The sequence below is a fragment of the Aethalodelphis obliquidens genome, unplaced genomic scaffold (assembly GCF_003676395.1).
Source record: "Aethalodelphis obliquidens isolate GAN/ISIS:26980383/991018 unplaced genomic scaffold, ASM367639v1 scaffold13, whole genome shotgun sequence".
NCBI lineage: Eukaryota > Metazoa > Chordata > Mammalia > Artiodactyla > Delphinidae > Aethalodelphis > Aethalodelphis obliquidens.
In genome coordinates this window covers 32,716,302-32,744,163 of record NW_020837957.1, presented here as the reverse complement: position 1 = coordinate 32,744,163, position 27,862 = coordinate 32,716,302, and the positions used below count along the sequence as shown (strand labels likewise).

Below are 27,862 nucleotides of genomic sequence, written 5' to 3'. Positions count from 1 at the left end.
AATTTGCCTGGTATCTGGGGTGGTAGTGTTCCTGTTGAAGCCTGCTGACACCCCCTCTGCTCCATTGCCTGTCCCCTGAACACAGCATGTACACTTTTTTTTCCCCTCCTCCCCCTTCTGTTCCTCCTTCCTTATCATTTTCCTCATCTTGAGATGCCTTCACTTGTCTGAAAGCTGATCATATGTCACATTTCACCTGATTATCTCATCTTGCAATAAGCTAATTCTCCTTTGAAACACTCTCGTTCACATTTGGTATTTGATATTTGTCACGTTGTACCATGAGGGTGTGTGTGTGTGTGAGTGTGTGTGTGTGTGTGTATCGCCCATCTGTCTGCTGACCTCAACCATTGGTGAATATAATTGTGTCATGTTTATAACAATCAATAATTACCTCCTTATCCCCTGCCTACTTGATTATGATCAAATCTAACTCTTTTTAGTATCTCACATTACTCTTATTTCCTATAGAAGATGCTTGGAAATGTGATTCTCACACATTTATTCATAACACATGTGCTAAGTAAGTGTGGGCTACAACGCTTTCAGGGCAGTATGTGATTCTAAGCAGAGCTGCTCAAGCCCTAGCAGCCTGGCATTCCATTTGCTCTGCTGGCTACTTCAACTTTCAGAGTTATACTTCCTCCTTGCTCTGGTTTCTTCTTGCTAGGTTGAGAGTGTTCTCCTTTCTTTCTGGTCAATAGAAAAATTGTTCCTGCTTCATTAACCTGCTGTTTCAGAGCCATATCTTAAATTAGAACCATTGACCTAAACTAGCATCATTTTTTTTACTTACATATCGTATACTTCTATTCAGAACCCATAAAAAGCCCAAGTCAGAGGAAGGTACTCAACCTCACAGTGTATCTGTCTGTATTTAGAGGCTCACCTTGCTGTGGTTGGTTTATTTAGCTAGAATTTTTGCTTTCGTGTCTAGCCTTTTGAGGACTTTCATCAGATTCCAATGTTAGTCCATTTTCAGTCTATCTTTTGCAGACCCCCAGGCCTATCAAGACTGGGTGTCTCTTTGTGCCTACTTATATAATCCATACTATTTAAGAATTTTTCTCCTTAGCCTCAGAAGGTACAGGGAGGAAAAAAAAATATCCTCTTAGGTCAGTAGTTGCCTTGTGAAATAAACTAACATAAGACAAATTAAGGAGAAAAACAGTGTTTATTAACACATGTATTGTACATACATGTGGGAGAACCCAGTGATGAGTCATTCAGAGAAGGGGGGTCAGAACTTGAGGTTTATGTACCATCTTTTTTTTTTTTTTTTTTTAAAGATAGATTTTATTTATTTATTTTTGGCTGCGTTGGGTCTCGAGTGCAGGCTTTCTCTAGTTGCGGTTGGGGGGGGAGCTACTCTTCATTGCAGTGGCTTCTCTTGTTGCAGAGCATGGGCTCTAGGCACATGGGCTTCAGTGCTTGTGGCACACGGGCTCAGTAGTTGTGGCACACGGGCTTTGTTGCTCCACAGCATGTGGGATCTTCCCGGACCAGGGCTTGAACCCGTGTCCCCTGCATTGGCAGCCGGACTCCCAGCCACCTCACCACCAGGGAAGCCCCTATGTAGCATCTTAACAAAGAATGATAAATTTGTGGAGAAGTGACAAGACAAAGGAAAAAGGGTTTATGCTTTTAGGGACAGCAAACTGTGAGAGGTTAATATATGGGGGAAACTAATGGAACATAAGAGTTATTTAGTAAAGCTTGTAATGTAAATTCCTCTTGGTGCCCATCTTTGGGCTGGTAAGGGTCTACAATTGTCTCCTGGTGATTAAGAGTTTTGCCCTTCTTGGTACAGGAAAGGAAGACACACCATTGCAATGTGTGTTATGTACTGCTTTTTGGCAGGTAATAGGGGACCGGAGAGCTTTTCTTGTATCTGTTTCTTCTTAATTATCTTCAGCTCAAAATAATCCTGTGCCGAAGTGGCGTATTTGGAGGGGCATATTCTGCTACCCTACAAAGGCAGAGTCCTGTGTGGTGCCCAGAGCATTATGATAACCGCTGAGGTAGCGTGGTTGTCCAAAGATCAGCTTAGGAGGTTTTTCTCTCTTACCCTATGCCCTAAGTCATTCTTATGTATAATCTTACACCCTAACTAGATAGAAAGCTCCTTTAATATAGGACCTTGATTTTGTACTGTTCAGTACTTTGCATTTTCTATAGCACTGAGATGAGCATGGTGCCTTGCTGATTGATGTATGGAAATTAATTGAATAATCAAGTTCTTAAGTCACCAAAGAATGAAAAGACTACAGGTGCACTTTGGAAGACCTTGCACTGAATGATCCAGAAAGTTCATCTTCAACAGTTATTTATTTATTTTACAAATCAATCTCTATAGTGCTTGGATATAGCTCTTTCACTGAATGTACTACATTCTGTTGTAATGATCTGTTTATATATCTTTGCTCACAAGAATGAGAGCTTATTAAAAGTGGTAATTTGGTCAAATTCACCATTAAATCACTGCAGCTAACACTGTACCTGGTACTTTGTAAATGCTTGTTGGATGAATGCTTGTTGGATGAATGACTACATGAATTGCTGTATATTCATGAACATATGTAGCCTTTTTATTGCTATAAGATATTGAAAAGTTATTTGAACTTACCTTTAATACTATGTATGAACTATTAACTCTTGAAGTGATTGTATTTGAAGACAGAAAACAATGAGCACTGATATCAAGTAGGATTACTTTTTAATGACTGAACCCTTTTGGGACACATTGCTTTCATAGAAGATTGTTTTACTGTAAAAATATTCTGTAGATCACATTACAGAACTTATTCTGTAATGTCCTGAACAGCATGATAATACAAAGTTACAGATTTGAATTTGAACAAGCTAGAGGTATAGTTATAGAATATATATGTATATATGATATATATGTTAAACACTGTATACTTTCAAATTTTTGTTTTTTTAAGATTTTCTTTTCTTAGGAATTTATAGAAGTGTTAGTAAATAAATCAACTAAATACTGTAATAAACTTAAAAGTATAGGCCAATTGTCTACTCACTATTTGTTTTTCATTGTTTTTATTTATTTTCCACATCAGTTTCTACTGTTTCTCTTGAAACCCATATCATATTCTGTCATGCATATAAAAATGTGGATGTCCTCACACTCACATTATGTGATATGAAAATACCCTCAGAAGAGATACTTATTCCTTTAATACTGATCAATAAAGACATGTTGCATTTTTTAAATTGGTGATTTTCCCACAAATGCTTCTCGTTTTTATTTTCAGTATCTCTGAAATCCCTCAGTTCCGGCTACCATATAATGTAGTCAATTTTGAGATTGAGCTTATGAAGGACCTTGGTGTAAAGGTAAGTGAAAAACATAACACTTACATGTGTATTGCTCCAAAAGAAAGGAGTAAGCTCTACACTAAAGATTAACAACAAAATGTCACACACTTTAGGAAAGAACAATTAAAAGCTACACCAGGCAGAAGCAGAAAGATGCTTCTCCTTGCTTAGGGCATTTGTCTGTCTACTGTCTGAATGCCACTAGCCTGGAAAAGGGCAATCAATAGTTCTCATCTGGCACGCCTGCATGTGATTAATTGTCTGTAAGAAACAAATTCCTAAATTGCTTTAGGGGTTCAGTGCAGCTAATAGAAGGGTTTGGTTGCTTTAATCACGTTTTTTTCATGCAAGTTTTGTGCACTCTGAAACATTTGTATTTCACAATTTGGAACATAATTTCTTACAGAGGTTTATTTTATTTAATATATGTGTAATGTCAATAGTGTTAATGTGATAATCCTTTTTCAACATAAACAGTTACTCAGCAAGGTAGAAAGCAACAGCTCTGTATTTTTAATTGTTTTGTGAAATAAATATTGTGTTCTTTTAAAGATGGTCAAAAAATTAATACATTTTACTTTCGTAATATAGCTTTAGATATTCCTATTCTTTTGTATTATTTAAGAGTATCATACTCTGGCTCTTCACTTGAACATATTGCTATTTTTATTTCAAAAATTTTACCTTTCTGTAATAGGTATAAGATAATAGATTAACAAAGTACTATGATTTACATAATACATTCTGTAAGTACATATGGGAGCTATTTTGAAAAGTACAAACTATTCATGGCTCTTGCATTTAGAAATAAAAATTAAAATAACCAATTAAAAGGGAAACACTCAAACAGTATTTTGTGCATTTACACTTACAATTATATCTTATTTGGCAATGGTTAGGCGATGAAACATTTACACATAATCACCAAACAAAAAATCTTATAGCAAGTATGCCATACAGATGTGCACAACTTTATGAAAACAGAGTTCAAAAATAGTGTTCAAAATAGATTTAAGGGTGATTACTTGCTTTATATAAATACATTCTGAAAAGTTTGTTAAATGTATTTCATTTTGAATGCAAGTTCTTACCTAAATCTCATTAAATAAGAACATGATTATTGAGACTTCAAACTAATATATTAAGTGATACTTCAAATTGAAGATGAATCAAAAATTAATTTGACACCTCTGAATTCATCTTATAAGTAATTACAAAATTGCATTTGATTTTTACCATACCAAATATATTGCATAAATTAGGGCATACCCATTTCTCTTACTAGGAAACTCAAGACATAATAGTAGTCAATTCACTGAGTGCCAGAAAACGTACATTTCAGCTACAATTATGACACTTTCTAATTTTATAGTCAGATAAGCTTGACAAAGTCAATTAATGTCCCTTGCCTTGGTCAATATTTGTTCAAAGGGAAAAGTATGCTACTACAGTTTGTGTAAAATATAAACATATCTGCTTATATATGCCTGGAAATATATGTGCTCTGGAAATGTATAGAATCTGATAGTATAGATTGCCTTTGGGAAGGTGTAGGAAGGAGTTTTTCACCATTTTGTACATTTGAATTTTAAACCCTATGAATTTATTAAATTATCAGGAAAGAATTAGAACCTGAATTAAAGAGAAGGTTAATACTGTCTTGTCCATCACTCTGAGGAGAGACAGTAATGAGGTTCCTTTTCAGCTTTGAGGACTTTCATCCATTGATGAAATGCTTGCATCTTTTATGACTTATCAACTTTATCCATGAAAGGATATATATTTTTTAAAATGTTCTACACTTGTTACCACATTTTTCTCATCACCAGATTCTTCTTACAACCTGCCTTCCGTTTTTACCTCTCAACTAACACTGTATATTTTAAAGTCAACAATAATTTCCTGGCAATGAAACGAAGTTTTCTCTGGGTTTATACTGTTTGGCTCCTGTGCAGCATGTGATATATTCTGATATGTATGCATGCATGTATATATCAATGCATGCATTTATGTTCATGTATGTATGTATTTTTAGCTTTCATGATCTAGCATTATCTTGGTTATTATCTGATTTTTTTCTCTTTCTAATAGGTTTGTTTCATTTATTTGATAAATAATTATTGAGAATTTACTTTTGCCTAGAGGTGTGCTAAGGACTTGTCTAGAACCATCTTTCTTTTGAACTCCAGTCCTGTAATCTTAATAGTTTAATGAACACATTTATCATCCAAATAACATACACTCATCATATATAAACTTAGTTTAATTCATCATCTTCCCTCCCAACTGTGTTCTTCAGCTAAATTTCTTGTTGAGTAATTTCAATTTATTTCATATCTAATAGCTGATAGATTAGTTCTTGTTTTTTCTAAGATGAATTTTTCCAGTCAAATATTGTGTCACAAAAAAACCCTCTATTTGTATGTTATATATATATATTTTTTTCTTCCACTATTTCATTGTCACTAGTATGTTATAAAAGTGGTAATGCATGGCATCTTTTCTGATCTATGAAATAGTATTTTTATCATATTGAATAAATGTTTTCTTTTTCTAGACTTAGAATAGTAACATTTCCTAAGTTATTTTGTTTTATTTTAACGGAGGAGGGGTGTTAAATTTTTTAATTGCCCTCTTTTTTTTTTTTTTTTTTTTTTGCGGTACGCGGGCCTCTCACTGCTGTGGCCTCTCCCGTTGCGGAGCACAGGCTCCGGACGCGCAGGCCCAGCGGCCATGGCCCACGGGCCCAGCCGGTCCGCGGCATGTGGGATCCTCCCAGATCGGGGCACGAACCCGCGTCCCCTGCATCGGCACGCGGACCCTCAACCACTGCACCACCAGGGAAGCCCTAATTGCCCCTTTTGAAAGTCTATGTTCAGATAATGTATTGAGTTATATTAATCTTTGCATTTCTGGAATATATACATTTTGCATCATGTTTTATTATATCTGTACATCTAGAACTAGGTTTGTTCTATGAGTTTCTTTTTTAATTTCTTTTGCATTCACTTATTTATGCACTGAATATTAAAACTGTAAATACAACAGGGAATAGATTCTGTTGCTCGCTTTATAGAGTTTCAAAGCTACTGAAAGTCTGTCTTTGTTTTGCTTTATTTTTTATTTGTTATCTTTGTGAGTTTTGGTTATGCTATAGATTTTGGTTATAGAGTTATGCTAGCTTTATAGAAATAAATTTTCAAGCATTTCATTATTTTATTGTTGGTAAGAATATTGTCTTGATACTTATATTTTTGCTAAATTTGAAAATTTTATCCATCTGATTTCAGTCTTTTTATGAGAAACAGAACATTGATGGGTTTTTTTGTTTGTTTGTTTGTTTTTGTTTTTTGGTACGTGGGCCTCTCACTGTTGTGGCCTCTCCCGTTGCGGAGCACAGGCTCCTGACGCGCAGGCTCAGCAGCCATGGCTCACGGGCCCAGCCGCTCTGCGGCATGTGGGATCTTCCCGGACCGGGGCACGAACCCGTGTCCCCTGCATCAGCAGGCGGACTCTCAACCACTGCGCCACCAGGGAAGCTCTGTCTTCATAATTTGAACAAAAATATCTGAGATATCTTTCTTGATAAATTTTCTATATCATCTTGTTTGTCATTATGTTTATTTGCAGCAAGCATTTCCATCATTATAGGATGTTATTGAAAACTAATATGAAGTCATATTTTGTCTCTACTGGAAGGCGAGAAACGTGCATTAAGAGCCAACAAAATAATTTTGTGTCTAAAAAGAGCTGAATTTAGTTTTAAAATTATTTTATCTTATTTTCTATGTTAGAGAGTCTGGAAATACTTGGTCTGTTTAGCCAAATTTTCTATCAAAAATGTGAAGAGCATGTACATTATTATCTGTAGTTTTTAATAATGGGTGCCACACAGTTCATTTCAAAAAAGCGTTCCACGCCAAAAAAGTTGTAAACCTTAATCCTACATTAAAAATATTATTATATGTATGAAGACATATTATGGATGCATAAAGAAAGTTTTTGTCAAGTCCTGGAGTAGATATTAGGTGGAACTTTGGCTCAGGGCTTATTATATTCAGCCCTTCTATTGAAATAGTAATAACTCTTACACTAAGCTTGATGTGGAGCAAATTTTATTCTCAATTTAGCTGGGATGTTTGAGTACCCAGGCATATATTAAAGCCATTAGAGGGAGGTTAATATATGCTGTAATCCATATCTAAGAAAATTATGACAGAAAATATTACATATATAAAAAATATGGGAGAAAAAGGAGCAAAAACACAAACAAAATGCCCATAACATGATTTTTCTAACATCGTATATACTTAACAAATAATCTTAGGACTTCATAGTATATCAGCCACAAAATGTTTTGATGTCTGTTAGTTATCATATAATACCAGTTTTAAGTTTTACACGTCTTGGTCCAATTTCCTAAGGCATAATGTAAGCAAAATTTTAGCATTTTGTCAAAGAATCTTTCTCCTGTTCTTTCTGAGAGTGAGTTTTGGATTTGATGGCAAATGTTTGGGGGTTTTATGCTTTAGAAAAGGGAAATTTGACTAGATTCCCCAACATAGGGAAGAGTCCTTGTGCTTGTCACTCCACTGATTATTGTTATTATTGCTTTGTTCTCATTTGCACCATGGAGCTACTTACTGCACAGTGATGGTTATTCTCCCCCTGTCCCACAATGTCTGACTACAGTAAGTAAAGTCTTACTGGTCCCAGTCCCAGTAAATTAACACTAGGAGTAAAGCTACTTGTCTTTCCAGTTTTCGATACACAAAAGTATAATTCAACTTTTTTGCTTCCTCAGTTGCACACTGTTGCCTGCTAGGGTGGAAACAGACTGAGAAACGCAAAATGCCTGTGCATCCTTTCTGTATGTTACAAATTCAGGGACATGTTCACTCTATCAGGGTGGAAAAATTGGAATATTTTCAATCCTGTTTGATAAATCACATAACTCCACTACTCAGCTACACACACGCGCGCACACACACACACACACACACATGCACACAAACACTACCTCAGGAAGGATGGGGGTCTTTCTTCAATTTTTTTGCTGAGTCAGTTAGTAAACCAAACCTAAAGTCAAGTATTCTGAGTATCACTTCCACTGACAGACCCATTGGCAGGGCACTCCACTGCTCAACTTTGGAAATTGTAGTATTATTCAGTTTACTAAAATTTTATTTAGAATATTTGGACGTGTAGTTTTCTTTTATGTCTAACCTTCATTGTATATTGGTATTGAGGTCATTTCAAAAAATAAGCACTAGAACTTTTTATCTTTCTTTATGATCAGAAATAGTTTAATAAAAAAATCTACTCTTTGAAAAATAAATTAAAATTCTAAAGCTTCATTATCCATTACTTTTAATAGCATCTAACTCTACTAACTCAAATAGTAATACCCACTATTAGATACTTAGTATTAAGTACTTTTAATAATATGTGTTTATTTAATTGTCTAGTTTATTTCATGGTATTTGATATGTTCCAGAGTTCTGAATATTAGTCGTTAATCTCACCTTGGTTGTCCCCTGGTTGTAAACTTTCAAATGGTTCCTTTATCTGCCAATAAAATTAGAACTAGTATTTTAGTAAAACAAAAATGCCCCCCTATGTTATATCCAAAGTCATTTTATCCCCCTACTTTCTCTTTGTTTTCTTTGCTTTGCACTTTATACCCCAGAAACACTACATTTTCAAGTAGTTCTCCACATGCAGTATGTTGTTCTGTGCCTTTGAGGATGGTGCTGGTTCTGCCCTTCATTCTCAAGAGACATTAGAGCATAGCTTTTACACGTGCTGGTTCTGCAATTAAACTACATATTTGACTTTGGTAAAGGTTGTCAAAGCTCTCTTGTCCCTTAGTATCATCATCTGTAAAATGAGGATAACGATATCACTTCATAATGCTACTGTGAGGATGAAAGAAGTCCATCTATGCAGTATTTAGAAGAGTCTTGCACTTAGTTAGGTACTCTATGCAAGTTAGGTGCAATTATTGCTTTAATGGGTAAACTTTGTTCTTCTGTTATGGATCAGTTTAGAGACTTTTGTTTTTAGGAACATGTTGACTTCAAAACTCAAACCTACCAGACATTGTGCTTCCTTATTTATAACGGTAAATGAGTGCAAAATTGCAGCGAAGTCATGTATTTTAGAGAGTATATACTGGCACATACCTGAGAAGTAGACCCCTTTACTTCACTCAAGTGGCTAGTCCCTGATCTTCATAAGGTTCATCTTCTGCCCTGTGGAGGGCAGGCATATTAAAGTCTCCAGCATACTAGCTACCCCTTGCTTATGCTGTCCAATCTGCATGATGTTCTCAGTGTAATGGATCACTATGATGTTCTGTGGTATGGCCAGATTGTTTCAGATTATACATATTGTTACAGAAGAGAGTTGACATATTCCTGAGGCAAACCTGTAAATGAATATTCTTATCTTTCCCCTATGAATGTGAACTGTTTCTGATCCCTTTTCCACAGAAACATGAAAAGTGTGCATTCATCATATCAATGGCTACGTGCATTGTACCTGTGGCCTTACTAATCTGCAGTAATACCACATCTGTCACAGACAGTGCAGTCAGGGCTTCACTTTGGTCAAGCCTGCAGGAGTTTACAGTCATTCTCCAGAAATCATCTAGTCTCAGCAGGGCCAGACTGGGAAATGAAACAGAAGTATTACATGGACCACCACCATCTTTTCCTATCCCACCGACTCCAGGCTATCATTGGGGTTGATTTACTCTCTCGACCAGGGTTTCAGAAGTTTTCTGGCCTTCCCAATATTATAGCTATAATAGCTCTTGCTTTGCAGACCAGAGACCCAATGTGGGGATTATTTCTACTGACATGTATAACAATTTTTATTATACACTTGGAGACTTGGGAATAACCACTAACTGGGTCTGTGATCCCCTTAGGCCCACTGTGAACCAGACTTTATCCAGGTTCCATTTTTCACCTTATCACTGTAGGTCCCCACTCTTCAGCTATCAATGTCAGTGAAGAACCTTGTCCAGGGTCCTTGAAATGTGTGATTATGCCCCCTTCCCCAGTGTACGGTCACCTGGGTAAATGGCTATAATTCCCTTTAGAGAAGGAATAGAGGAATCATTATAGTATTTACTTGCCAGGATGTTTCAGGGTCTTTCTTTCTAGGGACCTGACCACCTCTTCAGTCAGCAGGTTCAAGATCTGAAAATAGGCTCATGTCTGGAATTAAGCAAAGTACTGTGATTTTTAATAGAAGTATCTACCCTCTGACTCCTGACTTTACTCATCTTCCCTCGAAAGTATCCGCTATCAAAATCCTATCCATTTTTTAAGATGGCTTTATTGACAGGGAACTATTTTCAGTATCTTAAAATAAACTGTAACGGAAAAGTATTTTAAAAAGAATATAGATACACACACATATATATGTTTAACCAAATCACTTTGCTGTACACCTGAAACTAACACAATATTGTAAATCAACTATACTTCAGTTTAAGAAGGGCTTTATTGAAATCCCACTACCTCTCTTTTTTCTCATCTATATGACCTCAGCCAAAATGAATTTCTCCATCCCTTGAGTTCTTGTAGACATGTGCTGATCACACTCAGTTATTTATTATACTTATTTCTGTACATCTTCTGCACAGATCTTGACTGTACATTGAGGCAGAAACTGTGTCTCATTTAACATTTTATTCTTTAAAATGCCCCACATAGTGCCTTGAACATACTAATTAAGCTGTGAAAATTTACTGACTTGATTTTAAATACACTAACTTTTCTTGTGGTACTTAATTAAAAGGCAAAAATGCATTTAGCTATTAAGTAAAACATGTTTGTTCTACTTATATACTATTTAGTATACATAAGCCTATATACTAAAAGACAAAAATATTTTCATATCCATACATGGAATTATATATATGGTATATAGAGTTTTTATTATTTTCGATGTTAAAGATTAAGGTTTTAGTCATTCAAATGCCAAAATACAGTTACAGAATTTTTTTTCTTACAGGTAATTTGTGGTAAAAGCCTTTCAGTGAATGAAATTACTCTTAGCACTTTGAAAGAAGAAGGGTACAAAGCTGCTTTCATTGGGATAGGTGAGTAGCTTACTTTAAAATATTTTTCTTTATAATATGTTTTTACTTCCTGATAATATCCAGAAGAATAACTACCTTCAGACATTTTCATGTTAGAAGTTGTGTCTGTTCAGGGAGGAGCAGACAGAAATGAATGGCCAAAGGATATTTCCTATTTTGTAACATGTTGCACTGCCTCACCTCATTATGGATTGACTTTGGCAAGACTGTCTTTATCTTCCCATTCTCTCACCATACTCTCATCACCAGCGAACATCTAAGAAGCAAAGTGTTTTCAAGTCATGCCACAGAAGCTCAGAATTTGGGCTTAGAAATATCTTGATGCTGTAGCTTTCTCTTTATGATTAAACAAATTGGTTAAATTGATATTAAAGGAGAGAATTAGCTCATTTTCTTTTTTTTTCAATATTTTCTAAAGACTTTTCATATTTGGGTGAATTTTAAAGATGTTTATTCATAGTTCTGAATGTCACATGGACAGTGTATAACTGCTAAGGCAATTGATGTATCTTATGGTTCCATATTTTGCCTAAATATCCCACGGAGATTGAGTTTTCTAATACTCTTCCCTTCCATTTCCTGTATACTGAGAAACCAGAAAGAGCAAATGGTTGATTTAATTTATTCTTTGTCTCATGAACTTTGTATTTATTCTCTTATATGATCATACTGTGAACAATTATGGCATATAAACTAAGTGCATCCTCATGTCTTTTAGTTTGTCTCCTCTCTAGTTCACATTCTTTGAATAGGAATGTCTAATAAACCTACACAGAGGTGAAAACTGTTCCATCTCTTTAAGTAATCACACACTAGATAACATTTCTTTTAGGGCTCTCTTTTTTCATAGTGTTTCTGGAGTAAAATAATCAGGAATGCTTTACTATCTACTAAATTTTCTTATCAGGATGGTGTGTGTTCTCTTACTAGATAATTGATACCAAGTTTAAGACCATCTCTGTCACTCCCTTTACTTAGATGAAAAATTATGAAGAGGAAGATAAATTTTCCTGCCTTCTAGCTCCTAAATATATGTACTGAACCTCCTTTCTTTCAGAAACTTGAGTGCCATTGTCAGCAGTATTTCCCTATGTTATCTAAGTACAATAATCATGCGTAGATACAAAGAGGAAAGAGAAAATATCTAGGGATATATTCTCTAGGTTCCATTTTTAGTGGCACTACCCTTGATTTTGGTTTTACTTTTCAACATTACATTTGTACTGAGAATTTTACTTAAAGAAATTGGGCAAGTATTTTTTGATGTATATTCTGCTAAACACCAGTAAAATTGGATCAGTAAGTTGCTGTTACTCTCAACAAATGTGTATTAAAAAATGTTTGGTTAATAATAAATGAAAAATTTAGTCAGGCAATAGCGCTGAAACATTGGCAATGTTTTCAAATAGCTATTTGAAATTCACCATTGTGGTTTCCTACAGCAGTTGTATGTAAAAGATACATTTTCTATTAATGGAGTTGCATATGCTAATGCAGTTTAGTGTATCTCTATGAACTTTGTCTACAAAGAATCTCTGTACTGAAGAGATAGGGGCCAAATAAATTACCAATACATTGAAATATCACCAAATTAATTGCTCAAGAAGCAAATTATAACAAAATTTGGAAGAGCTGAATTTTATCACTCTGAGTGTTTTCAGCCATGGAGATATCTTCCATCTGCAAGAATCAGGAATGTTTGAGTTTTCTTTTCTTTTATTCCATTAAGTCCCCTTACATATGTTATTTGATAGTGCTACATCCCATTCACAATACTCCATTTGACTCTGCACTGAGGTGTGAATAAAACATTTAATGTGAAGTCCTTTCATATTTATGTTTCTGTGCATTTTCATGCTGAGAAGTGAATCTTTTGACATTTTGGTGTAGTGATGTGTAGAATGCAGTTATGTTCTATTTCAGTATTTTGTATGAAACGTATACAAGAAAGTTTCATTTTGCCAAAAAAAAAAGGTTCTGTGTGTAGAAGACAAGTAGCCTTATTCTCCAGGAAGTATTTATTTGACACTCTTGACTGCCGAGTTGGGAATTTGTGACCTTTCTATTACCATATAACTACCTATTACTTAGACAGCCTCACATCCTTACATGCTTTTGTTCATTCACCATGCTTCTATGTTGTAATTAAACTTCACTCACTTTGTTTATCTACTTTTTCCCACTCAGTATAGAGGAGTACATTTTGGAATGGGAATTCTACATTACTTAGGATATAGGTTTGGCCACTTTAAGAAAGGAAAATAATAGAGGCTTAAACGAGATGTAAGTTTAGTTCTCTCTCATTTTAACAGTATGAACCATCCTCAACACCTGACTTCCATCTTTCGTTCTCAGGTGGCCAATATTTCCACATTCCTGCTAACAAAAATTGGAAATAAGGAAGGGGACTCCTTTCTTTTTAAGTTTATGACCCAGAAATTGCACATATCACTTCTGTTTGTATCTTATTGTCTACATCCTTGTCACATAAACATACCTGGCAGCAAAGGATGTTGGGACATAAAGCCTTCAGCTGGGTGGACATAATGCTCCATTAAACTTCTATTTCTATAGAGAAGGGGGATAATAGATATAGAGAGAGGAAAAAAATAGAGGTCTCTGTCATACATGTGCATCATCATTTGTATCTGACACGTGGAATCCTTATTGAGAGAAATCAGTAAAGCAGTTAATAGCAAAGAAAAAACTCTTAGAACTTAGTTCTTACATGCTGGTTACATAGGTCACTTAATGATAAAAGAGTATTTTCTCCTTCTGTAATTGGGAAAACCGTATTATAGCTCTTCTATATTTATAACTATTGTCTCATCCTATGTTAGTTTCTCTAAAAGAAAAAAAGTTAGTTTTTAATTAAATATGACTTATTAAGGATAGCTTTATAAATCCATTGCATTAACAGAAGTGTGTTCTCATGTTTCCTGATTTTTAGTATTGTGTGTAATATTGCTGGTGAAAACTTGCTCACTTTTAGGTTTTTCCCTAACTAATTCCAGAATCCATTAAGGAAATTATGTCATTGTGTGTACATCGTTGTGAGACTGAAAGAGTACATCTCTTTACCCATGAGATGTTTAGTTTTTTCTAAGTGAAATAAAGGTAAGTGAGATAAAGCTCTGTGTCTTATTCATACTGGATTGAGTTGTCTTTGAGATAATTGGTATTTTTTAAAAAGACTGTAAATTTTGGGTATTCTTATTGAAATAAAAGCACCGGCACAGTGCGTTACAATCAGTATTTAGAAATAGAGTTTTAGAACATCCTCTCTACGAGGATTTTTTTTTTTTTTTTTTTTGGGGCGGGCGGGGGGCTTTTTTTTTTTGTGCCTCCCCTGTTGCGGAGCACTGGCTCCGGACGCGCAGGCTCAGCAGCCATGACTCACGTGCCCAGCCGCTCCGCGGCACGTGGGATCTTCCCGGACCGGGGCACGAACCCGTGTCCCCTGCATCGGCAGGCGGACTCTCAACCACTGCGCCACCAGGGAAGCCCTGTACGAGGTTTTTTCAGAGTATTTGATGGCTTTCTTTGGTTGATATTGAAATCAATATAATGGTTTACAACCATCATTTTTTATTATTAAAAAATGAGCACAAGCAAATAGAAAATATCAAAAACTGTGCTGCATATTGTTGTGGTAAATGTTATTTTGCGAAAAATGTTTTTCTATCATATGTGTATTTGTTTTTGGTGTATGTGCTTGCACATGCGTACTGCATTATATGGAAAATGTGTTTTTAAGATGCGGCTTAATAGTCAATGCTTGAAAGCCACTGCTGTACATTGTAAACACCCTCAAGTACTAATTGCTTTTTCCCCATAGTATGCCCAACACCTCTCAATAAGCAGCTGTTAAGTGAATTAAATAAGTATTGAGTGACTACAATGTTTTAGGTATATATATATTTTTAAGTTCTTTGGGTGATTATATTCTGGAGCCAATCTAAGCATCACTGTTCTAGGTGACTGAAGAATTGAATCCTTAATCTTTGCTTCAAAGGAGCCTATTTCCCTTCCCATTTCTGATTGTCCATTTTATGGTACTTTACCTCTTATATTCTCACAAAACATGGCAGTGATGAGTATTTTTTTTCTGAATTTTTGTTTTTAATACTTGAGAGAGGGAAGGAATGACGGGGTGAATACCAGTAAAATCCATAATTACAGTCACAATAGATACAAAGGGAGCAGAGGCTGCCGGAAGATATTATAGAGCTGAATAGTCTCTGTCTCACTCTGTGAAGCATACAGAGTCTCTCTGTATGCTTTACTTGTGTCGATTCTTGAATTCACTTCTCACTATCACTATTCGCCTCTCTTCATGTTACTAGGCTACTCCTTAGCCTCCTAACCAGTTTCTTTGGCCACCGTTAACCACACAACAGAGATAGTGATCTTTCTAAAATTAGATCTCATCATGTCATTCCCTCATTTAAATCGCCCCTACCCCCCACCCAATTAGCTCCCTATTTCTTTCAGGATACAGGAAAAACTCCTTAAAATAAGACTTTCAAGGCTCTTCATGATTTATTCACAACTTATGTCTTTAGTCACTTAGTAAATTGGGTGTCGCAGACATTTGAAATGTTTTCACCTCATCTTAATTTTTTTAACTTGGATTTTGGACCTGGTGTTGCTTGGACCCAGAACTGTCATTATTTTCATATTTGAGTTCTTCCATATCCTTTTTTCTACTTCATGGAGTTCTCTTTACTTGTGACGATCCACTCCCTACCTTCACTCTTTAGCCTGGATGAATGAAGCCACTTCCTTACCAACAATCCTCACACCATTATGTCCCTGTTCCCTCTCTGGATGTTCAGATCAGATTTTAGCACTTATTTCCATGTATTATAATTGACTGGTTACATGTTTGTTTCTGCCAGTAGAAGTTAAACTGTTGTAGGTCGAAGAGTCTGTCTGCCTTACTCACTGATAAATCTTCAGTGTATAGTGTAGTCCCTGGCACATAGTACGAAGTCTATAAATATTTTTAAACTGTTGATTTTTATGCAACCGTTTTGACTATTTGCCAAAATAAATTGATAGGATATTAAAATATGTTGGCAATTCTGGGGTATTATAATATTAACCAAAAACAAGGGGAAGTAGCTACTACATAATTTTAAAGTTGGTATTACACTATAAATGAAATAAACAAGTAGGAATAGTGATATGACTTGTGGTAATAATGCTAGTAGTAGCAGTATTAGCGAAAATATTCCATTCTCAATTTTTAAAATAATTTATGCCATTGACTTTTAAAATGGCCCTTGAGGTAGATATTATTAACTCCATTTTATGGATAAGAAATTAAGATTAAGCAAAGTTAAAGAAAACAAGTAAATGGCAACCAAAACGTGGAAAGTGAGTTGTATAGAGAATGTAGGGAAAATGTAATAAATGCAAACATCCATACTTCGACATAAAAAGTTGTTTCATGGGGACCTACAAGGTGGCGGATGAGTAAGATACAGAGATCACCTTCCTCTCCACAAATACATCAAAAATACATCTACATGTGGAACAGCTCCTACAGAACACCTACTGAATGCTGGCAGCAGACCTCAGACTTCCCAAAAGGCAAGAAACTCTCCACGTACCTGGGTAGGGCAAAAGAAAAGAGAAAAAACAGAGACAAAAGAATAGGGATGGGGGCTTCCCTGGTGGCGCAGTGGTTGAGAGTCTGCCTGCCAATGCAGGGGACACGGGTTCGTGCCCCGGTCCAGGAAGATCCCACATGCCACGGAGCGGCTGGGCCCGTGAGCCATGGCCGCTGATCCTGTGCGTCCAGAGCCTGTGCTCCGCAATGGGAGTGGTCCCAACAGTGAGAGGCCCGCATACTGCAAACAAAAAAAAAGAATAGGGATGGACATGCACCTCGGGGAGGGAGCTGTGAAGGAGGAAAAGTTTCCACACACAGACTTCCACACAAGTCTCTCCCTTCGCGGGTGGAGACTGCGGGTGGCGGGGGGGGGAAGTTTTGGAGCCACAGAGGAGAGTGCAGCAACAGGGGTGCAGAGGGCAAAGCAGAGAGATTCCCGTACAGAGGATCGGTGCCGACCAACACTCACCAGCCCGAGAGGATTGTCTGCTCATCTGCCAGGGCGGGCGGGGTCTGGGAACTGAGGATCCAGCTTCAGAGGTCAGATCCCAGGGAGAGGACTAAGGTTGGCTGTGTGAACACAGCCTGAAGGGGGCTAGTGCACCACAGCTAGCCGAAAGGGAGTCCAGGAAAAACTCTGGATCTGTGGAAGGGGCAAGAGACCATTGTTGCTGGGTACATGAGGAGAGAGGATTCAGAGAACCGCCTAAACGAGCTCCAGAGACGGGCATGAGCCGCGGCTATCAGCACGGACCCCAGAGATGGGCGTGGGGCGCTAAGGCTGTTGCTACAGCCACCAAGAAGCCTGTGTGCAAGCACAGGTCACTATCCACACCACCCCTCCTGGGAGCCTATGCAGCCCACCCCTGCCAGAGTCCCGTGATCCAGGGACAACTTCCCTGGGAGAACACATGGTGCGCCTCAGGCTGGTGCAACGTCATGCCAGCCTCTGCCACCACAGGCTCACCCCTCATTGTGTACCACTCCCTCCCCTGGCCTGAGTGAGCCAGAGCCCCCGAATCAGCTGCTCCTTTAACCCCATACTGTCTGGGCAGGAACAGACACCCTCAGGCGACCTATATGCAGAGGCGGGGCCAAATCCAAAGCTGAACCCCAGGAGCTATGCGAACAAAGAAGAGAAAGGGAAATCTCTCCCAGCAGCCTCAGGAGCCACAGATTAAATCTCCTCAATCACCTTGATGTACCCTCCATCTGTGGAATACATGAATAGACAACGAATCATCCCAAATTGAGGCGGTGGACTTTGGGAGCAACTGTAGACTTGGGGTTTGCTTTCTGCATCTAGTTTGCTTCTGGTTTTATGTTCATCTTAGTTTAATATTTAGAGCTTTTTATCACTGGTAGATTTGTTTATTGATTTGGTTGCCCTCTACCTTTTTAAAATTTATATATATATTTTTTTCTTTTTCCGTTTTCGTGAGTGTGTATGCTTCTTTGTGTGATTTTTTTTCTTTTACCATTTTGCTTTTACCATTTGCCCTAGGGTTCTGTCTGTATGTCTGTTGTTTTGGGGTTTTTTTAGTATAGATTTTTTTTTTTTTTTTTCGGTATGTGGGCCTCTCACCACTGTGGCCTCTCCCGTTGCGGAGCACAGGCTCCGGACGCGCAGGCTCAGCGGCCATGGCTCACGGGCCCAGCCGCTCCGCGGCATGTGGGATCCTCCCGGACCGGGGCACGAACCCGCGTCCCCTGCATCGGCAGGCGGACTCCCAACCACTGCGCCACCAGGGAAGCCTAGTATAGATTTTAAGGCTTGTCATCATTGCTGGATTTGTTTATTGGTTTGGTTGCTCTCTTCTTTCTTTTTTTTAAAATTAATTTTTTTATTTTAATATTTTTTTTATTTTTTATTTTAATAACTTTATTCTTTTTCCTTTATTCATTTATTTTTCCCTTTTCTTCTGAGCCGTGTGTCTGACAGGGTCTTGGTGCTCCAGTTGGGTGTCATGCCTGAGGCTCTGAGGTGGGAAAGCCAAGTTCAGGACATTGGTCCACCAGAGACCTCCCTGCCCCACTTAATATCAGTCAGTGAGAGCTCTCCCAGAGGTCTCTGTCTCAACGCTAAGACCCAGCACCACTCAACGAGCAGCATGCTCCAGTGCTGGACACCCCATGCCAAACAACTAGCAAGACAGTAACAGAACCCCACCCATTAGCAGAGATGCTGCCTAAAGTCATACTAAGTTCACAGACATCCCAAAACACAACATTGTACACGGCCCTGCCCACCAGAAAGACAAGATCCACCCCCACCCACCAGAACACAGGCACCAGTACCCTTCACTAGGAGCCTATACAAGCCACCGAACCAACCTCACCCATTGAGACAGACACCAAAAACAACGGGAATGATGAACATGCAGCCTGCACAAAGGAGACCACAAACACACTAAATAAAACAAAATGAAAGACAGAGAAATATGCAGCAGATGAAGGAGCAAGGTAAAAACCCACCAGACCAAACAAATGAGAAGGAAATGGGCAGTCTACCTGAAAAGAATTCATAGTAAGGATAGTAAATATGATCCAAAATCTTGGAAATACAATGGAGAAAATACAAGAAATGTTTAACAAGGACCTAGAAGAACTAAAGAGCAAACAAACAATGATGGACAACACAATAAATGAAATTAAAAATTCTCTAGAAGGAATCAATAGCAGAATACCTGAGGCAGAAGAACGGATAAGTGACCTAGAAGATAAAATAGAGGAGAAAACTACCACAGAGCTGAATAAAGAAAAAAGAATGAAAAGAATTGAGGACAGTCTCATAGACTTCTGGGACAACATTAAACACACCAACATTTGAATTATAGGGGTCTCAGAAGAAGAAGAGAAAAAGAAAGGGACTGAAAAATATTTGAAGAGATTATAGTTGAAAACTTCCCTACTATGGGAAAGGAAATAGTCAAGTCCAGGAAGTGCAGGGAGTCCCATACAGGATAAATCCAAGGTGAAACATGCCAAGACACATATTAATCAAAGTATCAAAAATTAATCACAAGGAAAAAGTATTAAAAGCAGCAAGGGAAAAACAACAAATAACATACAAGGGAATCCCCATGAGGTTAACAGCTGATCTCTCAGCAGAAACTCTGCAAGCCAGAAAAGAGTGGCAGGACCTGTTTAAAGTCATGAAAGGGAAAAACCTACAACCACGATTACTCTACCCAGCAAGGATCTCATTCAGATTCAACGGAGAAATTAAAACCTTTACAGTCAAGTAAAAGAGAAGAGAATTCAGCACCACCAAACCAGCTTTACAACAAATGCTAAAGGAACTTCTCTAGGCACGAAACACAAGAGTAGGAAAAGACCTGCAATAACAAACCCAAAATAATTGAGAAACTGGGAATAGGAACATACATATCAATATTTACCTTAAATGTAAATGGATTAAATGCTCCAACCAAAAAACACAGACTGGCTGAATGGATACAGAAACAAGACCCGTATATATGCTGTCTACAAGAGACCCACTTCAGACATAGGGACACATACAATCTGAAAGTGAGGGGATGGAAAAAGATATTCCATGCAAATGGAAATCAAAAGAAAGCTGGAGTAGCAAGTCTCATATCAGAAAAAAATAGACTTTAAATTAAAGACTCTTACAAGAGACAAAGAAGGACATTACATAATGATCAAGGGATCAATCCAAGAAGAAGACATAATAATTGTAAATATGCACCCAACATAGGAGCACCTCAATACATAAGGCAAATGCTAACAGCCATAAAAGGGGAAATTGACAATAACACAATCATAGTAGGGGACTTTAACACCCCACTAACACCAATGGACAGATCATCCAAAATGAAAATAAATAAGGAAACACAAGCTTTAAAGATACATTAAACAAGATGGACTTAATTGATATTTATATGACATTCCATCCCAAAACAGCAGAATACACTTTCTTCTCAAGTGCTCATGGAACATTCTCTAGGATAGATCATAACTTAGGTCACAAATCAAGCCTTGGTAAATTTAAGAAAATTGAAATTGTATCAAGTATCTTTTCCGACCACAACGCTATGAGACTAGATATCAATTACAGAAAAAAAATCTGTAAAAAATACAAACACATAGAGACTAAACAGTGCATTACTAAATAAACAAGAGATCACTGAAGAAATCAAAGAGGAAATCAAAAAATACCTAGAAACAAATGACAATGAAAACATGGCGACCCAAAACGTATGGGATGCAGCAAATGCAGTTCTAAGAGGGAAATTTATAGCAATAGAATCCTACCTCAAGAAACAAGAAAAATCTCAACTAAACAACCTAAACTTACACCTGAAGATTAGAGAAAGAAGAACAAGAAAACCCCAAAGTTAGCAGAAGGAAAGAAATCATAAAGATCAGATCAGAAATAAATGAAAAAGAAATGAAGGAAATGATAGCAAAGATCAATAAAACTGAAAGCTGGTTCTTTGAGAAGATAAACAAAATTGATAAACCATTAGACTCATCAAGAAAAAAAGGGAGACGACCCAAATCAACAGAATTGGAAATGAAAAAGGAGAAATAACAAGTGACACTGCAGAAATACAAAGGACCATGAGCAATTACTACAAGCAACTCTATGCCAATTAAATGGACAACCTGGAAGAAATGGACAAATTCTAGGAAAGCAAACCATCCGAGACCGTACCAGGAAGAAATAGAAAATATAAACAGACCAGTCACAAGCCTTGAAACTGAAACTGTGATTAAAAATCTTCCAACAAACAAAAACACAGGACCAGATGGCTTCACAGGCAACTTCTATCAAACATTTAGAGAAGAGTTAACACCTATCCTCAAACTCTTCCAAAATATAGCAGAGGGAGGAACACTCCCAGACTCATTCTATGAGGTCACCATCACCCTGATACCAAACCAGACAAAGATGTCACAAAAATAGAAAACTACAGACCAATACTACTGATGCACATAGATGCAAAAATCCTCATTAAGATACTAGCAAACAGAATCCAACAGCAGATTAAAAGGAACATATACCATGATCAAGTGGGGTTTATCCCAGGAATGCAAGGATTCTTCAATATTTGCAAATCAATCAATGTGATAAACCATAATAACAATTGAAGGAGAAAAACCATATGATCATCTCAATAGATGCAGAAAAAGCTTTCGACAAAATTCAACACCCATTTATGATAAAAACCCTCCAGAAATTAGGCATAGTGGGAACTTACCTCAACATGATAAAGGCCATATATGACAAGCCCACAGCCAACATCATTCTCAGTGGTGAAAACCGAAACAATTTCCACTGAGATCAGGAACAAGACAAGGTTGCTTACTCTCAACACTGTTATTCAACACAGTTTTGGAAGTTTTAGCCACAGCAATCAGAAGAATAAGAAATAAAGGGAATCCAAATCGGAAAAGAAGAAGTAAAACTCACTGTTTGCAGATGACATGATAGTCTACATGGAGAATCCTAAAAATGCTACCAGAAAACGACTAGAGCTAATCAATGAATTTGGTAAAGTAGCAGGATACAAAATTAATGCACAGAAATCTCTTGCATTCCTATACACTAATGATGAAAAATCTGAAAGAGAAATTAAGGAAACACTCCCATTTACCATTGCAACAGAAAGAATAAAATACCTAGAAATAAACCTAAGGAGACAAGAGACCTGTATGCAGAAAACTGTAAGACCCTGATGAAAGAAATTAAAAAGATGCTACAAACAGATGGATGGATATACCATGTTCTTGGATTGGAAGAATCAACATTATGAAAATGACTATACTACCCAAAGCAATCTACAGATTCAATGCAATCCCTATCAAACTACCAATGGCATTTTTCACAGAACTAGAACAAAAAATTTCACAATTTGTATGGAAACAAAAAGGACCCCAAATAGCCAAAGCAATCTTGAGAAAGAAAAACGGAGCTGGAGGAATCAGACTCCCTGACTTCAGACTATACTACAAACTATGGTAATCAAGACAGTATGGTACTGGCACAATAACAGAATTATAGATCAATGGAACAGGATAGAAAGCCCAGAGATAAACCCACACACATATAGTCACGTTATCTTTGATAAACAAGGCAAGAATATACAATGGAGCAAAGACATGCTCTTCAATAAGTGGTTCTGGGAAAACAGGACAGCTACATGTAAAAGAATGAATTTAGAACACTCCCTAACACCATACACAAAAATAAACTCAAAATGGATTAAAGACGTAAATGTAAGGCCAGACACTATGAAACTCTTAGAGGAAAACATAGGCAGAACACTCTGTGACAAAAATCACAGCAAGGGGCTTCCCTGGTGGCCCAGTAGTTGAGAGTCCGTTTGCTGATGCAGGGGACACGGGTTTGTGCCCCAGTCTGGGAAGATCCCACATGCCGTGGAGCGGCTGGGACAGTGAGCCATGGCCACTGAGCCTGCGCGTCCGGAGCCTGTGTTCCCCAATGGGAGAGGCCACAACAATGAGAGGCCCGCATACCGCAAAAAAAAAAAAAAAAAAAAAAAAAAAATCACAGCAAGATCCTTTTTGACCCACCTCCTAGAGAAATGGAAATAAAAACAAAGATAATCAAATGGGACCGAATGGAACTTAAAAAGTTTTGCACAGCAAAGGAAACCATAAATAAGATGAAAAGACAGCCCTCCGTATGGGAGAAAATATTTGCAAATGAAGCAACTGACAAAGGATTAATCTCCAAAATTTACAAGTAGCTCATGCAGCTCAATATCAAAAAAACAAACAGCCCGATCCAAAAATGAGCAGAAGAGCTAAACAGATATTTGTTCAAAGAAGATATACAGATTTCCAACAAACACATGAAAGGATGCTCAACATTGCTAATCATTAGAGAAATGCAAATCAAAACTACAATGAGGTATCACCTCACACCCGTCTGAATGGCCATCATCACAAAATCTTCAAACAACAAATGCTGGAGGGGGTGTGGAGAAAAGAGAACCCTCTTACACTGTTGGTAGGAATGTAAATTGATACAGCCACTATGGAGAACAGTATGGAGGTTCCTTAAAAAACTAAGAATGGAACTACTATACAACCCAGCAATACCACAGCTGGGCATATACCCTGAGAAAACCATAATTCAATAAGAGACATATACCCCAATGTACATTGCAGCTCTATGTACAATAGCCAGGATACGGAAGCAACCTAAGTGTCCATCAACAGATGAATGGTTAAAGAAGATGTGGCACATATATACAATGGAATATTCCTCAGCCATAATAAGAAATGAAACTGAGTTATTTGTAGTGAGGTGGACTGACTTATAGTCTGTCATTCAGAGTGAAGTTAAGTCACAAAGAGAAAAACAAATACCATACGCTAACACATACATATGGAATCTAAAAAAAAAAAAAAAAGGTTCTCTTGAACCTCGGGTCAGGACAGGAATAAAGGCACAGACGTAGAGAGTGGACTTGAGGACATGGGGAGGGGGAAGGGTGAGCTGGGACAACGAGAGTGGCATTGACATATATACACTACCAAATATAAAATAGATAGCTAGTGGGAAGCAGCTGCATAGCACAGGGAGATCAGCTTGGTGCTTTTGTGCCCACCTAGAGGGGTGTGTTAGGGAGGGTGAGAGGGAGATGCACAAGGGAGGGGATATGGGGATGTATGTATACTTTTAACTGATTCACTTTGTTATACAGCAGAAACTAACAAAGCATTGTAAAGCAATTATACTCCAATAAAGATGTTAAAAAATAAATGAAAATTAAAACTAAATAAACAAATAAAAAGTGTTTCAGATGCAATGACTGAAACTCAACATGTTAGCTGATGACACCTGTTTACATGGATGAGTCCAGCTTAATGATCTTGAATATGGGACTTAATAATCTGCAAGAATTAGGCTTTATAGTTAAGATCACTTTTCTCATTGTTACTACCAATTGGTTTTCTCCCATTACTGTCAGAAAAGAATGTTTTTTAAATGTGATGAAGCCCAAATATTGTAACAGTGGAAGAAGAGATAATTACAATTAAGAAAACCCATGGAGAGATTATGGTGTTAAATTTGCTATAGTGTGGCCTTTAGTTAAATCTCCTGTGCCTTCTTAGAGCCAGAATTCTTCTCTATAAAAGTTATTCTTAATTAGCTTCTTAATCAGTAGTTTCTAAATTGTACACAATCATGTATACTTCCTATTTATTTAGAAGAAAATGAAATAGGTTTTTAGACCACCCACTTCTGTCTACAGATAAAAACTGAAGTTGTTTGAGGACTATGCACAATTCTGAATAGATTATTTTAAAATAGTAAACGTGTCTTAATTGTAAGTGAGAAAAGGGCATGGATATTTTGCCAATCCACTTTTTTAAATTTGTAATAATGTCTAATCTAGCGTCACTTGTAAGTACTCGGGTATAATTGTTAGATGGCTCCCAAGAATTCAGAAATGAGGGAAATAGAATTCCAGCTGAGAGTTCATTAAATCATCACTTAATGAGTTCAAGCAAAGCCCCCAGAAGGAGATAAAATAGATGTAGGGCAATTAGTCTTTGATCATATTAACATATCTATAGAAAGTGCATCTTAATCTGCAGAAGTAGGTAATAGGGGCTGGTCAACTTTCCAAGCACAGAAAAAGACAAAAAAAAAAAAAAACCTGAGGAAATATTGGCAGTGTCTCTTTAAAGGCACATGAATCAATGAACCTGGAGTTATTTGAGCCCCTATCATGAAGATACATAGTAAGTCCATTTTAAAGATCCCTAAATCTCCTTGTTCTAATTTCAAGTTCACCAAGCTGGTGCTGATTCCTAAACAGTTTGATTATATTAGGAGACCATACTAATCATGTTGGTAAGAGTAATCCTGGTCCCTAGGATGGTTATCACTGCTTCTCTGAGTAATGTGATACTCTAATTTGAAGAACTCTCCACCTGAGATAACACTACATAAAATAAGCTATAAATGTCTCAAACATTTTTTGTGGCTGTCACTGCATTCAGAATAAGTCCAATTTTCTTAGTATGACTAAGAAATTTTCTTAGTATGACTTTCAACTGGCTTTCAACTGGCTTTCTTAGTATGACTTTCAACTGGCTACCATAGTATGATTTTCTTAGGATGACTAAGAAATTTTCTTAGTATGACTTTCAACTGGCTTTCTTAGTATGACTTTCAACTGGCTACCATAGCTGTCTAAATATCCCCTTTTTCCTTAAACATACACACCTTATTGACCTCTCCCACTACCAGATCTCTAGCCATTCCTCAAAAGTAACCTGTACTTTTATAATCACCATTATACCTTGGCTTATACTCTTTCCTTTACTGAGAAAAATTTTCAGTCTGTCCCCATATGGTAAAGTCAATACATATAATATTCATCTCAAATGGTACTTCCTACATGAGACTGTCGTACTTATCCTGCTGAGATAAATGTTCACTGTATGTTCACACATAGCAAAATGTTTTATATGTCATTTATAGGACTGAATTTAGTTTTCTTCTTCTTATTTTTGGTTTGTGCATATATCCACTTCTCTGCCCCATGGACAAAAATGCCATATTAAAAACCTGTGGGAACTGAGATTAGTTTTTTAAATCTTTGTATTTTACAGTTTCAGCACATTTGTTGACACAAAGTATATCAATACAGTTTTTTGAAGTAAAATAATTGGAAGAGTGAAAAGAAAAGAGAAATAAAGGAAAAAATGAAAAGTAGGATCATAACTTCTTGAGAAGTTTAAAACTATACTTGATCATTTAACCTTTTTTAAAATTCATGTACTTTCCAGGCATCTTTTTTTTTGATGAAATGCAAAGACGTGTTCATGGTTTTGATTACCCACTCAAAGGCAATAATTTAAAAATTCTAAATGTTATAGCGAATGTCATGCTTATGCTTATGTCTATCATTATATCAAGTATTACACTGCTAAATTGAATATTAGGAGGTTTTTGAGCATTTTTGGTAAAGGCAAAGCTATTTGCTTGAGGGTGTTTAATAAGTGTTTTATGATGAAGGTGGTGATACAGAAATATCTTTTTTTTTTTTTTTTTTTTTTTTGTGGTCCACGGGCCTCTCACTGTTGTGGCCTCTCCCGTTGTGGAGCACAGGCTCCGGACGTGCAGGCTCAGCGGCCATGGCTCACGGGCCCAGCCGCTCCGTGGCATGTGGGATCTTCCCGGACTGGGGCACGAACCCGTGTCCCCTGCATCGGCAGGCAGACTTCCAACCACTGCGCCACCAGCGAAGCCCCAGAAAATCTCTTTAAAAAATGTCTTTTTCTGCTGGTAGAATTCCTGGAATATTGTAGGTGCTCAATAAATATCTATTGAATTAACCATTTGTTTAATTAAAACATATTGATTGCTTTCATATGGTAGTCAAAGAGGAAGTAATTTATTTAGCAAGAGGGTTATTTTAAAATATCCTGTAGCGCATGTTCATTTTATTTAAAAATTGTAAAAGAATGTAGATTATATTTTAAAATATTGAACATCTTTGGATTTCTTTGGATGGAGACATGGAGGAATTTTTATTATATTTCTCTCTATATATTTTATGAAATGAAAATATATTGCACTTACTGTAGTTGCTGAAATTAAAGAAGCACATTGTTAAAGCACTGGTTTTTTAGCAGTTCCTAATGGCTTATGGCCAATGGTTACATCTTTTGATGGGTGAAAATCATCATCTGAACTTGGAAGGGGATATTATTGAACATTCACTATGGGCAACACGATGGATGTTTTTAAATGTACTAATCATCCAATAGGTATG

At 37.0% G+C, this 27,862-nt stretch overlaps 1 protein-coding gene across 1 annotated transcript in view; it reads left to right on the top strand.

The window, feature by feature from the left end:
• Positions 1–27,862, top strand: part of DPYD (dihydropyrimidine dehydrogenase) — an 811,158-nt gene that overhangs the window by 238,791 nt on the left and 544,505 nt on the right. Inside the window, exons 7-8 of the mRNA XM_027114432.1 lie at positions 3,273–3,354; positions 11,365–11,452. Of these exons, the coding sequence (XP_026970233.1) occupies positions 3,273–3,354; positions 11,365–11,452 (170 nt within the window). The remainder of the gene's footprint in view (positions 1–3,272; positions 3,355–11,364; positions 11,453–27,862) is intronic.